This window comes from Triticum aestivum, chromosome 3B (genome assembly GCF_018294505.1).
Source record: "Triticum aestivum cultivar Chinese Spring chromosome 3B, IWGSC CS RefSeq v2.1, whole genome shotgun sequence".
NCBI classification, from domain to species: Eukaryota; Viridiplantae; Streptophyta; class Magnoliopsida; order Poales; family Poaceae; genus Triticum; species Triticum aestivum.
The window spans coordinates 692,859,687-692,875,239 of record NC_057801.1 but is presented as its reverse complement, the minus strand read 5'-3'; the positions used below and the strand labels follow the sequence as shown (position 1 = coordinate 692,875,239).

General features: G+C 46.4%; 2 protein-coding genes across 2 annotated transcripts; both read right to left on the bottom strand.

Moving 5' to 3' along the window:
* Positions 1-2,414: 2,414 nt before the first annotated feature.
* Positions 2,415-3,999, bottom strand: LOC123066092 (B3 domain-containing protein Os03g0212300). Its single transcript, XM_044489245.1, has 5 exons — positions 3,730-3,999; positions 3,515-3,620; positions 3,114-3,405; positions 2,891-3,039; positions 2,415-2,809 (listed from the first exon to the last, which is right to left on the bottom strand). The coding sequence occupies exons 1-5, from the start codon at positions 3,750-3,752 to the stop codon at positions 2,525-2,527; spliced, it is 855 nt and encodes a 284-aa protein (XP_044345180.1). The 5' UTR covers positions 3,753-3,999; the 3' UTR covers positions 2,415-2,524.
* Positions 4,000-5,723: 1,724 nt separating this feature from the next.
* On the bottom strand, positions 5,724-8,469 carry LOC123066091 (cytochrome c). Its single transcript, XM_044489244.1, has 3 exons — positions 8,198-8,469; positions 6,993-7,126; positions 5,724-6,060 (listed from the first exon to the last, which is right to left on the bottom strand). Exons 1-3 carry the CDS (start codon positions 8,307-8,309, stop codon positions 5,968-5,970), a joined length of 339 nt encoding a protein of 112 aa, XP_044345179.1. The 5' UTR covers positions 8,310-8,469; the 3' UTR covers positions 5,724-5,967.
* Between the last annotated feature and the right edge of the window lie 7,084 nt (positions 8,470-15,553).

Here is a 15,553-nt window from a genome sequence, read left to right as displayed (position 1 = left end):
AAGGTGATCTGGCGAGGGCGCCCGTCGCATCTCGTCTGGGCGACTGGGTGGAAGAGAGGTGGCGCGTCGTGTCCGGACTCCGTTGCGATTCACGAAAGGAAAAGCTAGTACGCTGCTTTGCAAAGCCCGCTGGTAGTTCATGCGTGACCAAGCCATATGGGCAGACTTTTGTTTCGAAAATAACCAGAAAAAAATGGGTGGGGGCAAAGAGTATGGGCTTAGTGGGGGCAAGGCCTTATACCATGGGCTTGGTATTACGGGAGCCAAAAATTGAGTGGGGGCATTTGCCCCCACTGAGCTCAACTTGTGTCCGCCAATTCCATGATGCTCCCCATCGGGAGTGAGTAATTCCTTCGTAGGCTAGCTGGTCGGTGAGGAGTTGGATGAGATTCATCATGTAATTGAGTTAGTTTTGTTAGGGCCTGAGTCCCTAGTATCCACTATGTTTTGAGATTGATGTTGCTATGACTTTGCCATGCTTAATGCTTGTCACTTTGGGCCCGGGTGCCATGATTTCAGATCTGAACCGTTCATGTTATCACCATTATATCCATGTTCTAGATCCGATCTTGCAAGTTATAGTCACCTACTACATGTTATGATCCGGCAACCCCGACTTTCATATGAAGCCCCAGGATCTCCTCCACCTCGCACTCCACTCCCACTCCTCCTCGCCGCGCTCCTCCTCCTCCTCGCCGCTGTTCTCCTCCTCCTCGCCGCCGGATGGCTACCAAGCTGGCCTCCGCCGTCCTCCTCGCAGCCGTCCTCCTCCTCGCCGCCGGCGGCGTGGGGGATGTGCGCCCGCAGCCGGGCGGCGCGCCGGTGCTCGGCAAGGAGGACAACTGCACTGCCCTCACTGATGAGCTGCGCACACTGAAGAAGAAGGGGACGGTTGCCGTGGATTGGGATTACGTGCTGGGGACGCTGTCGTTCGTCGCCGGCGTTGCCCTGGTCTGGCAACACCTTCACACCTGCGCCGCTCCGCCGACGCAGCAGCAGCTTCCGCCGGCGCATCCCCTGCAGGTCAACCAGCACGTCAACCAGCACGTCAACCTCCAGGTAACCTGACCAATTGTTTTGTAGCTTTTTCATATGTTCTGCCTTAAGAGACATGCAGGGCAGGGTTTTGTTGCAGGACTTTAGGTCATGCCAGGTACCAAAAGCCTATTTCACAGTATGCTTAGACCCGATAACTCAGGAGACTTTTTTCCAAATCAATATTGATGATGTATGAGATGAATGGCTCTTCTACTTTTTTCAGTTGAAGAGTATTGATGATAAAGAAGGTGATATCCATTTGATTTATATTGAAATGAAATAGCATACGAAAAACCAGCCTATTTTAATTAGTATTAGAAGCTCTTCTATCATTCTATCCAAGTTTTTTTTTGCAGGAATCACATCTCTATTATATATATTTCCTGTTCTCGCACTTTTTACAATAATACATAACACTTTGTGTTAAGAAAACAGTAACACTTTTATTTCTCTCACATTTGTTTAAACTTTTTGTTATCATGTGTTCCCGCAGCAACGCGCGGGGTATCATCTAGTTTCTTAAAATTTCTATTCCCTACATTTAGTTGGCATATGACACAATAGTTTTAGCTGAGGAAATGAAAAATTAGCATGCATTTTGTAATTTTTTTTTCAGGATGACAAACAATATTTGCAATAAGTATCGCATGTTACATGCCCCGAAGGTGCCAAACGAGTTTATGATTATTAGCGATAATAAGGTTCTCCCTGGTCATCATGTAGCATGTAGTAGCTCATAGGAGTTGCTTCACGGTAGAACCGGATTTGCTTAAACAGAGTATATGAGTTGCTTACTTCCAGCATTTTTTTTTTTGCATTGCACCTTTTTGTTTTTGTCAGTTAGCGATAATAAGGTTTCTCCATGGTCATCAGGTAGCATGTAGTAGCTCATAGGGGTCGCTTCACGGTAGCACTGGATTTGCTTAAACAGAATATATGCGTTCAGTTCCAGAAGGCGATGCTGTCAACCAGGCACAGGGAGGAAATGCACAGCCTCATGCAACTTGTGATGAGCAGCAAGATGTGCCACCAGCATCGGCAACCTCGGAGGCCAATTGAGCGAGTGTAGATAGGACTCTGATTAACTGTGTAGGGTTTTTGGCACGGACGGAGAAACAAGAGTTGGGTCGTCTGAACTTTGGTCGCTGGTAGCAGTAAACGTTCGAGCTGTATTCTTGTGTATCGATTGGGTGATCCGTTAGCCTCAGTCCTGTAATAATTAACTAACGTTTCTATTGTTTGGATCCCTCCCATCTCCCATGATTTGTTCATCTGTTCATAGTTGGGTGGCGCTTGGTCGGTTGCCTAGGTCAAGCGGATCTTTTTTTTCCTTGATGGTTAGCAGCTCATCGCAGATTATATATACTAGCTAGTAATAAACAATAAAAGCAGTTCATTCATCCAACAACCAGATCGTGGTTCATCATACATCAATTCCTTGCTTATTTGCCATCACATCAAGGCACAAATTAACACGAACCAGTAGTCACTGGACGATGGTGCCGTCCGCCTTGCGCACCTCGACGCTGAGCACCGGGTCGTCGCCGCCGGCATCATGCACCAGCTGGAAGAAGCAGATGTCGCCGACGTGGAGGCCGTTGTCGACGCGGAACCGGTTCCACCCGTACCTCAGCGCCGTGCGGGTCCTGGCGTTGCCCTTCCGCCGGTTGCTGTGCTTGAGGCAGACGCTCCACTGCTGCCCACGCATCCGCAGCACCACCCTGCCCTTCTCCGTGAACCCGTGCGACTGGCTGAACTCCACAGGCACGTTCTGCTTAAACGACACGGCAAACAGTTGTTACAAACCAAAGATGCGATGAGGGGCGCACGTTAATTTACAGCCACGGCTCACCAGGTACTGCTTCTTCTTGGTGCCCAGGTGACACTGCCCCAGCGTCACGGTGAACCGACTCGGCGCGGCGCCGCCTCCGCCGCCATGGACGTCGTCGTTGCTGCTGCTTTCACTCCCTGGCAACGCCGGTGGCGGAGACTCGTCCTCTTCTGTTTAACTCAACCGCGCACTGTCAGTTCCAGGACATATACTGCAAGAGAAGATACAAGGGAAGGGAACGTACCGGCGCTGTCGTCTTCCTCCTCGCGCTGGCAGCAGTGTCTCCCGCACTCGGAGTCCTCGAACACCGTGACGGTGAGCAGGGCGGCGCCGTCGTAGCAGAAGACGAGGAGCTGCCCCAGCTGTATGCCGTTGGCGCGGACGAACTCCTTCCAGCCCCTGCCGAGGTGCATGTGGCCGTACTCGTTGGCGACGACCTCCACGTCCCACGCGCGCGCCCCTCCGCCCTCGACCCGCAGCTTCACGTCCCGGAGCGCACGGCCGTTGAGCTCCCTCACGAACTTGTCAGGCAGCGGCTGCAGTTCAGCCGGGCGGCAAGAAACAGTAAGCAGAGAGATGGGAGAGAGACGAACTCGCTCGTGCTTAATGAACTAGCTAGCTAGGAGAGCATGTGCAAGTAATCACCAGCTTCTCCCAGGACGTTCCGGAAGCCATGAGCTTGTAGAACTCGAAACCAGCCAGGTCAGGGCTGTCCCGCAGCTGCTGCGCCATCTCCGCCGTCTCCGTGTCCCTGCTTGGAAAATTACACCGATGAACAACCAAGAAGATGGTCAAAACGTCAAAGTAAGCAGATCGAACTGGTGGTGCTTCCTTTTCCGGCCGGTCGCCGCGCCGCCTACCTGTGAGAGCGCAGAATCACCATGGAGCACACGGGCGAGGCCACTGGCTGGTCTCAGTCTCACTCTCACTGATGGGAGGAGGAGGAGGCTGCGAATCTTGTGATGGAGTGGGATGGGAGGAGGGGAGGAGGAGGCGAGGAATCTCTTGTAAATAAAACGCTGGGATCGATGTAACTGCGCAGCACCAACGCATACACAGCCATCACGTACGTCTCGTTTGCCACTTCTTAGCAAGGAGCGGCACACAGGACACACACAAGATGGGCTTCGCTTTACTGGCAGCGAACACCGAAAGAGCGTCAAGCTGCGCGGCCTGTGTGCTGTAGCCTTTGGAGCTCACATGGCTCTATGCATGCATGCTCGGTTGTGTGCGGGCCAAGCGCTTGGTGGTTTCTCATCTTTCAATGCGTGCGAGCGTCTTGACGCCTACAGGCTACAGCTACTCTTCCCCGAGCATGTTTCGTGGTGTACGTACCTGGATATTTTCTGTGATCTAAGGCTGCTTGCCGAGAAATTAATTATATTTGATACGTAAGTACTCCCTCCGTCCGGAAATACTTGTCCTCAAAATGAATAAAATGAATATATCTATAACTAAAATAAGTCTAGATACAACCATTTCGAGGACAAGTATTTTTGGACGGAGGGAGTATCTGTTTAGGGGTCATCATTTTCTCTACGCAGAGCCAAACCAGAATAACTGAAGAAGAAACAGGTTAAAGATGCTGGTAAATGCCCAACCCTGGCTGCCCTGGAGGCTGGAGGGATATGGGGTACACTACCACCTTTGAGGTGTACCAGACCCTTAGTTCAGCACTCAAAGCGCCTTGAAAATATCTTTTTTAAGAAAAATGAACTACACTCATACAGCATGTATATACCATGTCACACAGTTATAGGTCAAAATTCAACACACAATTCAAGGAACAGAAGGATAAGTTTCACTGTGAACAGAACAACATGGGACTATTCACTTCAGGTTCAGGTTTTGACTTTTGTTTGAGAGCTTGCAATTTTCATGTGCCGTGGCTTTTGAGTTGGCAGGGCACCATGCCCATTTTGCATGCCAGACAAGTGCTTTGCTTGTGATTTCTGATCTTAACTCACGCCTTGATGCTTCCCCAGAAAATGTTTTAGAGAAATATTTTAAGGCATAAGTGAAGTTTATGTGTCTTAAGGCCTGCTCTGCCAAAAAATTAACTATGTTTAATATGCATACCTGCTTACTGATGGCGCATCATTTTCCCTGTGATGCAGAATAAGGGTAATTTGAAATTGCAGAATGAGGGTATTTTGATATGTGCAGAGGACAAGGCAGAATGACTGAATGAAGTAGCATCAAAGGTTAACAGAAAACAGGAAGAAAACATGCAACACTTCCCATAATAACAAGCTAAAACGCTGGAAGGCTTCTCGGTACTTTGAGAAAAAAGAGGGTTGCGCTATATCGAAGGTAACATGCTATTGATAGCTTGTTCCTGACGCAGTTCATTTACTGTTACTTGCAGATTTATCTGAATTGCCCTCATCCTACAACTGCAGATGGAAGATGCAAGGTGCTTGTTATGAGCCAACTAGTCCTGACTGCCTTAAACTCTCAGCGTCAAAAGGAAAATATATATGTGTAGCGACCATGATGATGATGGCTCTGGTTTCTGGCCCATGTCACCGGGGAAGACGATGGTGAGCTGTCGCAATATTGCGCTGGTTTCCTTTCCCTGCACTCTGCACTCACATGGCTGATGGGGTGGCTAGGCGCTGAATCTTACACCAGAATTGGAAACTTCAGACCAGGGAACGCATCAACACCGCATCACTGCCCCTGCAGCTAGGCACTGTCCAGTTGTGCAGGGTCTTAAATTTACCCCATCCACCATGTGGCATCTCATTGTCTGAGTTGCTGCGCTCCTAGTACGAGCTAGCATGCGTGTTCAAACTTCAAACAATAATCCATGCCGAAGAAATAAGTTTATAGTATGCGGCGCACAAGATGCTTGAGATCTACCGCCCAAACAACTGATCATCGTCAACAACAACAACAACAGGTTCACAAAAGGCCTGGGAAACGGCCATTATGGCAGCGCATTTTGCTGAAGAAAACAAATCATTGTAAGGAGAAATGCTAGTACCAAACTCTTTAACTGTCTCGGCGACACACCCCGTCAAACCAGAGCGACACCGTGGCAATGTCTATATTTATTAACTGTTTTAGGACCGTGGCTGCAAAGCAAAGCCCTTTCAAGCTGTGGCACTCTTCAGGTATGCGATGAGATCAGCACGCTCCTGGGGCTTCTTCAGTCCAGGGAACACCATCTTAGTTCCAGGGATGTACTGCACATAAGAGAATAGTAATTGGAATTTTATCAGGAGATCATACAAAACCAACGAATCGCATTCTACGAGTCAAGAGACAAACATGGCGAAGATATCCAGCATATGAATGAGTAAGGTTCGAGAGGTAGTGTTAAGAGGGAAATGTTGCTCCCAATCCAGGGTTGCAAAAATCCTTTCAATGGTAGCAAGTACTACCGGGGAATCCTGGTTATTCCCCCAAGTAAAGCTCCTATTAGAAATCTTAAATTTCAATAGGACATGCTTATTAATCCAATCATTACATAAAAAAGCCTAGTGAGAATTAAAGTTACCAGTGTTCTTATCTTGAGAGAATCTAATAAGGTTAAAAGTCACCACCCGCAAGGGTAGGACTATCAACAAGATGCATGGCATCCTCTGAGATCAAATCAAGTTTATACAGTTCATTACTTAACAGAATGCATTTTTGGCTCTTAGTTAAAAAGCATAAACGTTGTCCCTGCTAATATGAACAGAATGAATCATAGGAAGTAATAGACAGTTCTAAAGAAACGAGCATCTCTACGCAGAGAACAAGGACTTCCAGGTACATACAAGTATATAACTATAACCCGGCTAAACAGAAATATCAAATAATCACGTAAATTCAAGAGCGACTAGATTAAAATAAAAGAGCAAAAAATGAAGAAATGTGTCGTCAGTGTAGAATGACCTCGAGAATAGCAATTATCAACAATTTAGCTCTACAAAGAAAGTATAATCAATCCTCTCAAAAGAACTTCCAAGACACTAGACCCACAACAATTCCTCACAAAAAAATCACTCTCTAACAGGGTATGCTACAGCACTGCCCAAGTATCTGACTACAAGTGCACAGCACAAGGCAGAAGCTCTCACATACCCACAGCCCACTGATAATGAAAAAAGAAGGAAGTGGACATTAAGCATACCTTCTTCGGATTAAGCAGGTAGTCATACAGTGTTTTCTCCTCCCAAACCACAGCCATGCTCTTGTTGGCCGTAGAGTAAGAGTATCCAGCAGTCGTGCCAGACTGCCTCCCAAACAGACCATTCAGGTTAGGCCCTGCAGATCAGCATGACTGGCATTAACTTGGCATTTGGTTAAACAAGATCTGGCTTTGTACAGAGGCGACACGTGGCAAACGAATTTAGTTCCAACTGTGTATCGTCTGTTCAAAACTAGCATGTACCCTGCAGATATTACTAGAGATGTTTCCTCAGAAAATTACACAAAACTGGAAGCCTACAGAAGACTACAAAGAAATAAATATTGAATACATGTATTTAATTGCAAACACTCTTATTTCTCCTTAATGAATTGACAGTGCTCCTGCTTGTTTGTCAAAAAGAAACATAAATACAGGCCAATCTATCGGCAAGGCTAGTCACTGAATTATAACACTGAGCACACATACATTCAGTGCCGTGTCATGAATAACTGCAAAAGGTGTTCTATTAAATCATACGATTAACACCAGTAAGACATTGCGTATTTTTGAATTGTTCGTTTCAAGTGTTTCTTTCAGACCACTTGCTATCGGTGGAAAATCATCATGGTCATGAATCTAATGCGTATTAGCATCTACTCCCTTCGTTCCTAAATATTTGTCTTTTTGAGATTTCAAAGGGACTACCACATACAGATGTATATAGACATATTTTAGAGTCTAGATTCACTCATTTTGATTCGTATGTAGTCACTTGTTGAAATCTCTAGAAAGACAAGTATTTAGGAACGGAGGGAGTACATTGACAGAAAGGCACGCCATCCGGCAATTCACCGATCGATCCAACAACATAGCCCAGACAGACGGATTCACCCATTTCACAAATCAACCAACACTCGCTCGGAATCAACCAACGAATTTCACGAACCGCACGGCAGCCGGCCGAACAACCGGGATCCAAACGCGAAGAGCGCGCAGGATTCACGGTCAATTGATGTGATTCATCCCTCCCAGATTCCCGTCCAAGGCTGAACCACAACCCCCGAAACACAGGGCATCGCGTCAGGGCAGAACACGTACCGCCGACGCCAACCGCAAAACCAATCCCGAAACGGGACTCCACGATCGATACGGGGCTACAAGAACGAGGCGCGATCGACGTCATCGGGCCAGGTCGGGGCGCTCACCTTGCTTGTGGCCGGCGCCCTTGTCGACGGTGTGGCACTGGGCGCACTTGGTCTTGAAGATCTTCTCGCCGGCCGCGGGGTTCCCCGGGGGTGCCTCCGAGAACGACGCCATCGCCGCTGCCGGCGCTGATCCCGCGCGGACGGTTGCCGGGCTAGGGTTGGGGATCCCTCGGCTGGAGGAACGGAAGGCGATCCGGGTCGCAGGAGGCTGGAGGCTGGAGGCGGGCGGGGAATGGTGATCGGGCTCGTTCAGGTCTGTTCTGGTTCTGCCTGTTTTAAAGCGGTACCGCGAGATTTACGAGACACGTCGAGCCGTTGAGGTCGAGGGGCTGCAAAAGTACCATACTGCCCCTGAGGCTTCCAATATTGGCAGTGGCGGAGCTTGGCCAGTATTGTTCGAGAGCAATGCTAGACATACGTAAGCTTACGTTCAGATCTTACGTAAAAGCTGATGTGGGATTTGTTAATTGGGCCAGGATTAGCAGCTGGGGCCCACACCGGTTAAAATCAGGGGGGAGAAGGGAATTTTATGGAAGGTTAAGTAGGCCTACGTAGCACCTTTCGTAGGTGTAGTATTATTGATTGTTCGACGGGGCGCAATGGGCGGGGGCGACCAAAACCAAAGTTATTTTTGCTTTTGAGGGGAACCAAAACCAAGTTTTTACATAAAAGGCCAAAGTCCGACTTTATAAATATCTATCAGGCAGAGTCAACAACGTAACCACGCTAAATGAAACGGCAAATCACCCACATAGTATCAACGCCTAACCACGCAAAAAGTTAATGTACATGGCTCCTAAGCCAGTACACGGCACGCAGGCCGAAGACTAAGAAACGACGATAGTAGGGCCATCAACTCCTAACCGCTGGCTTGAAGCGAAGAAGGGAGGTAGCTGTATCCTGAATCCTGGTAGACATATCATCAAAAGCATCCCGATCCTCCTCCTTAGTCAATAATCTCCACTGCTGCAGGAATATGCAAGTTTTAAATAAGCAATCAATGGGTTTAGCAGGGAAAATGTGTTCAATGGTAAACTTGTTCCTAGTCGTCCAAAGGGTTCAGCACATCGCTGCGAAACCCACCCAGAACATTCTTCTCTTGGCCCCAACCAGGTTAGAAGCCAAAAGACGAAGTTCTCAAAGGGCTTAGCCAAGACACAGTTGAAAAAAATGTGATTTGTGTCCTCTCTCTGGCCACATAAAGCACATCGATCAGATCCCGGGCTGTTACACTTGCGAACCTGGTCAGCTGCCAGAAGACGCCCACAGAAAGCTTGCCACATAAAGACCTTAACCTTAGGGGGGTGCGGGCCCTCCAGATCCACTTAAATTTGGTAGTGGTCGATCCAGAGATGAGTTTGCCATATACCAATTTCACAGAAAAAACGCCCAGACGCATAGTGGGGCCAGAACACCGAGTCCTCCTCCTTTGAGAGCACAGGGAAGAGGGCAACAAGACGCTGCCAGTCAACCAACTCTTCACGAGACACGGATCGACGCAGCTCTAGGTCCCAATTGTTGTCAGAGAGCTCAGAGATCAAGATATCGGGATTCGGGCAATAAGAAAAAAGAACTGGGAAACAGACGGCTAACATGGCCGTACCACACCACCAGTCTAGCCAGAACCTCGTGGATCTACCATTGTGAACCACAAACTTGGCAAGGCCTTGAAACATCAGCCGCCGTTTAACAAGATCTTTCCAGAATGGTGACGCGCCTACGGGCGGGGCAAACATAGGACTGGACATAGGAAAAATATTTAGCCTTGAGTATGTTATACCAGAGGGGGTTATCTGAGATAGACATGATCTTCCACCACCATTTAATGATCAAGCACTTGTTCATGACCAAGGTGTTAATTATACCCATCCCCCAAGGCTCTTAGGTCAGTAGATGTGATCCCATTTATCCAATATATACTTGCGCTTGTTATCAGCAGCATTCTAGTAAAAAAGCACCCTTGTGCTTGTCGAACCCAGCATGAGTGCCGTTAGTAAGAAGGTAAAACCCCATCAGAAACATAGGGAGGGAGGAAAGACAGGCCTTGATAAGGGCCACCTTGCCAGCCTGAGTATTATATCTGTCCCTCCATAGCATGACACGGTTGCCAACTTTAGCCAATGTAGATGCAAAATCCTTAGCCAAAAATTTGTCACGCGAGATAGGGAACCTGAGATATTTGAGAGGGAAGGATCCCATTGAGCAGTTGAGTAATTGAGAGACACATAATGCCTCAGCCTCCGTCACCCCAGTGACGATCACCTCACTTTTTGCAAAGTTAATCTTAAGCCCAGACAAGGCCTCAAAGCAAAGAAGAATAAACTTAAGGTGGGATAAACAAGCGTCATTGAGTTCCACCATGATTGATTGTATCGTTGTAGCGACCAGACCTCAAACGGTCAAGTCTCTTTGCATCTGTGTCATCCCTGGATCGGTAATGCTGACATGCATAGTACTCGAGGAATTATAACAGAGTTTCAATCACACACTTATTATATTGAGTCCTCATAAAGAGTATCATTACATAATAAATCATGGCTAAAGGCCATCTAAACTAGATAACAACGGAAGCTTCGAAGGTAAATGAGTCCATCAACTCCAATGGCATAGCTGAGTGCAAAACAACGACCTATCGCACCTTATTCGTCGTCTGAGTAGTTTGCAACATAAGACGTTGCAGCCCAAAAACGGGTCAGCACATGGAATATGCTGGCATAGTTACACTGTAAAGCAATGATAATGCAAGAACTATATCTACATGCAATACTTGGCTGGTGGAGGCTGTAAGTTTCATAGTTTTGCATAAAGCTAGTTTTTCCCTACAACAAAGGAATATATTTATTTAACTACTCCCATGTTGCCCATTATTTCAGAAGGTAACCCCAACTCAAATCCCAATTAAAAGTATCATCATTAACCCAACATCATAATTAATTAGAGTAACATGTTGAGATCACATCAATAGATTCAAGTACTAGATACTCAAGACATCCATAACTGGGGACACGGCTAACCATGATTAGTTTATACACTTTGCAGAGGTTTGCGCACTTTTCCCCACAAGACTCGATCTCCTCCATTGAATTTCTCGCACTACATGATGTTTAAGAAACGGATGACCGAGACACGGTCTTTCAGAAGCATTAACTCATTCGATGGGTAGACCGTACCACCTACATCCCCTACATCTGCTACTCTACCACTGAAAGAGGTCACACAACTTACTCAACTATGCCAGAGCCCATAATGGCATGTGGCTGCACACGGAAGTTTCTAGCATGAATAATCTTATGATCCCTTTGAGTCTGGGTGGCGGTCCATAGGATAATCACACGGTAACCCCGGGATTTCCAAAAAAACAGGCAACACTGGGTTCCCCAGGTGCCTCAATCCACCCAGATGTGTATTTAAGTTGCCACCTTAATGTTATCCATAACTAAAATAACTCTTAAACTTCCATGTGTGAATCACGATCCAATCCCTGTCTACGAGCATGGCTAAGCAATAATAAGCATAACGTATATTCCCGGGGTGATCAAAAGGTATTAGGTTCCTACCTCAAGTACTACAACAAAAACCACATGTTCTGATCCTACCAATGCAATTATTTATGGGGCAGACTAATGCATAGTAAAAAATGGGTATAAAAGAGTATGATCAAATTGTAAATTGCCTTGCTGACGATCTGCAAACTCTATAGATTCATATTAACAAGCTTCGCACTCCGGGTAATCTAGCGCAGATAAACAATAGCATACATAAGCAATCACTCAATCGAAACACGACAAAAACCGAGAAAGATCCAAGTCAAACACGAAACAAGCAAAATGGCTTAACTAACAAGAGTCAAAACCTAACAGCAATATTAACATGTGAATTATATCTTAACAGTAGGTACATATGACTAGCTATGATTTGCCAAAAGATTCAACTCAAACGGAGCAATGAAACTCCAAATATGAACGAAACAAGATCGTTTACTAATCTGGATTAAAGTCAAACTTTACAGTACCAAAATCATGTTCAAGTTCATTAACTGGAAAGAGGGCTTCGATACAAAGATTTAGGCGCTGGTTTCATCTAATTTGGATAAGCGAGCAAAAAGTTATACTAGTTTAAAGATTAGGGGCTGAATCGCGATAAAAATAATCGCGGATAAGTCCCTGGCCAAAAATATAAAAAAACGAAACGACTAACAAACGAATGTTCGCTGTCTGAACCTAACCGGCTAACATTGTTCGTTAAAATGAACGAACGGATGAACGCCCGCTAAATAAACTAACCGACGAAAAATAGATCTACGAAAAAAATGCGAAATGAAAAAAAACCGGCTCCGGTTCGTACCAGTTCGGGACAAGAACCCGACGGCGGCGGCTCCGGCGAGAAATGTGGCGGCGGCAATGGCGGTCGATGGCGCGGTGGTGCGGCAGGTGGTGCAGCGGCGGCGCGCGGCAACGGGCAGCGGCGACGGCACACGAGGGCGGCAGCGCGCGGCAAAAGCGGCGGCGGCAGGCGAGAGCGGCGGCTTCGGCGGCGGCAGGCGAGGGCGGCGGCTTCGGCAGCGGCAGGCGAGGGCGGCGGCGCTCGGCTTGGGGTCTCGGGGGGGGGGTGCGTTTATATAGGGGGGAGGGGTACCTTGGCGGAGGGGGCAAGGCGGCGGCGGCAGTGTCCGGCTCAGACACCGAGTCCGGCGGCGGCACGCACGACCGCGCGGGAGAAGGCGGCGGCGGCCCGGCTTGGCTGGGCCTCGGCCCAGTCGGGGGGAACTTTTTTTTAAATCCCGCCAAAGAAAATCCTAATAAAATAAAAAATTTCTAGAAATGCCAAAAATAATTTTCACCGTCTAAATAGAATATTTAGAACTAAGTGAACATTTTTCTGGCCTAAAATGCAATTTTGAAAAAAATGCATATTTTGCTAATTCAAATAAAATAGCAAATAAAATACCAAAAAAATCATAATTTGATTTTAAAATTCTTTCTCCGGTATTTCTTTGAATTTGAAGAAGTCATATGATCTTCGCTCATTTATGTTTTTTAATATTGGAAATAGTTGGAGAGAAAAATAATAAAATCAAATTGATCCTTTCTTGAAATTTGAAAAGAATTCAAATATGAATTTTGTGAAACCTCCAACTCTCTCCGTGGGTCCTTTAGTTGCTTAAGATTTCTAGGATCTCAACCAAAATGCAAGAATAAATATGATGTGCATATGATGATCTATGTATACCATCCTAATTGAAAATTAGGATGTTACAAACCTACCCCCCATAAGATGAATCTCGCCCTCGAGATTTGGGTTGATCAGCAAAAAGGTTTGGGTGGTCTCTACGAAGGTCTTCCTCTCGCTCCCAGGTGGCTTCCTCCTCGGTATGGTGGCTCCACTGAACTTTGCAAAACTTGATAACCTTGCTGCGAGTAACTCGGCTGGAAAACTCGAGAATCTTGACTTGGTTCTCCTCATAAGTCAAGTCACTGTCTTACTGAATCGCTTCCAGTGGCACTGTATCTCTTAGAGCAATATCAGCCATCTCTGTGTGGCACTTCTTCAACTGGGAAACGTAAAACACATCGTGAACACCCGATAATCCTTCTGGCAATTCCAGCTTGTATGCAACTTCTCTCATACGTTCCAAAACTCTGTATGGTCCGACAAAATGTGTTGCTAGCTTTCCCTTAACTCCAAAACGCTTAACTCCTTGAAGCGGGGACACACGAAGATATACTCTATCTCCGACTTCGTAAACTGTCTCCTTGCGTTTAGAATCCGCATAACTCTTCTGCCTGGACTGGGCTACCTTGAGTCTGTCACGAATCAACTTAACCTTTTTTTTAAAGTCTTTGATTAAATCGGGTCCAAACAACTGTCGATCTCCAACTTCATCCCATGATAACGGTGTCCTGCACCTCCTTCCATACAAAGCTTCGAAAGGGGCCATCTTAAAACTGGCTTGATAACTTTTGTTATAAGAGAACTCTGCATACGGCAAATTGTCGTCCCAACTAGATCCATAATCTAGCGCACAATCTCTCAACATGTCCTCCAGAATCTGATTGACTCTCTCGGTCTGTCCATCTATCTGTGGATGAAAGGCTGTACTGAACTCTAGCCTAGTACCCAAAGTTTCATGCAACTGATTCCAAAACTTTGAAGTAAATTGGGTTCCTCTATCTGATACTATGGTCCTCGGAACTCTATGCAGACATACGATCCTGGTCATGTATATCTTTGCCAACTTAGCACTCGTATAGGTGGTCTTTCACCGGGATGAAATGAGCTACTTTCGTCAAACGATCGACTGCAACCCAGACAGAGTCATAGCCTGAACGAGTCCTGGACAATCCTGTGATAAAATCCATTCCTAGCTTATCCCACTTCCATTCAGGTATCGGCAGCGGCTGTAGCAATCCAGCTGGCTTTTGATGCTCTGCCTTAACTCTTTGACATACATCACATATTGCTACATACTCGGCAATATCCTTCTTCATTCCTGTCCACCAGAAATTTTCCTTCAAATCCAGATACATCTTAGTGTTTCCTGGGTGAATTGAATACGGCGAATCATGGGCCTCTTGCAGAATCAACTTCCTGATCCCGGGGTCATTAGGCACATAAACGCAATCCTCAAACCATATGGTATCATGCTCATCCTCACGAAATCCTTTAGCCTTTTGCTCATCCTTTCCTTTATCTCGGCAATCTCCTTGTCAGTCTTTTGGGCTTCTCTGATCTTACCCATCAAGGTGGACTGAATTTCCAATGTTGCTACATAACCTCTCGAAACTATCTCCAAACATAGCTCATGAAGATCATCTGCTAACTCCTTAGGTGATTCTCCGGTCATGAGCGTGTTAACATAACTCCTGCGGCTCAACGCATCTGCTACTACATTGGCCTTTCCGGGATGATAGTGCAATTTCATATCATAATCTTTAATGAGCTCCAACCATCTCCTTTGCCTGAGATTCAACTCCTTATGCGTGAAGATATATTTCAAACTCTTATGATCCGTGTATACCTCGTAGTGGTTTCTGATGAGAAAATGTCTCCATGTCTTCAACGCATGCACTACTGCTGCTAACTCCAAATCATGCGTAGCATAATTTAACTCATGAGGTTTAAGCTGTCATGAGGCATACGAAACAACTCTTCCTTCCTGCATAAGCACTGCTCCAAGTCCTTGACATGAAGCATCGCAATACACTTGATAATCCTTTCGTTGGTCTGGGAGAATCAGCATGGGGGCTGTAACCAAACGCTTCTTCAACTCCTAAAAACTGGCTTCACACTCCTCAGCCCATTTAAACTTGGTGTCCTTCTTCAATAACTCCGTCATGGGCTTTGCAATCCTGAAGA

What these genes read in the sequence shown, in the direction of transcription:
- LOC123066092 (XM_044489245.1), bottom strand. Translation starts at nt 3,752, where the DNA reads ATGGTGATTCTGCGCTCTCACAG. An exon ending in GAACGTCCTGGGAGAAGCTG is followed by an intron (nt 3,406 to 3,514) that starts GTGATTACTTGC and finishes GCTGAACTGCAG; the next exon opens with CCGCTGCCTGACAAGTTCGT. An exon ending in CCAAGAAGAAGCAGTACCTG is followed by an intron (nt 2,810 to 2,890) that starts GTGAGCCGTGGC and finishes TCGTTTAAGCAG; the next exon opens with AACGTGCCTGTGGAGTTCAG.
- LOC123066091 (XM_044489244.1), bottom strand. Translation starts at nt 8,309, where the DNA reads ATGGCGTCGTTCTCGGAGGCACCCCCGGGGAACCCCGCGGCCGGCGAG. An exon ending in GGGCGCCGGCCACAAGCAAG is followed by an intron (nt 7,127 to 8,197) that starts GTGAGCGCCCCG and finishes GCTGATCTGCAG; the next exon opens with GGCCTAACCTGAATGGTCTG. An exon ending in ACCTGCTTAATCCGAAGAAG is followed by an intron (nt 6,061 to 6,992) that starts GTATGCTTAATG and finishes TCTTATGTGCAG; the next exon opens with TACATCCCTGGAACTAAGAT.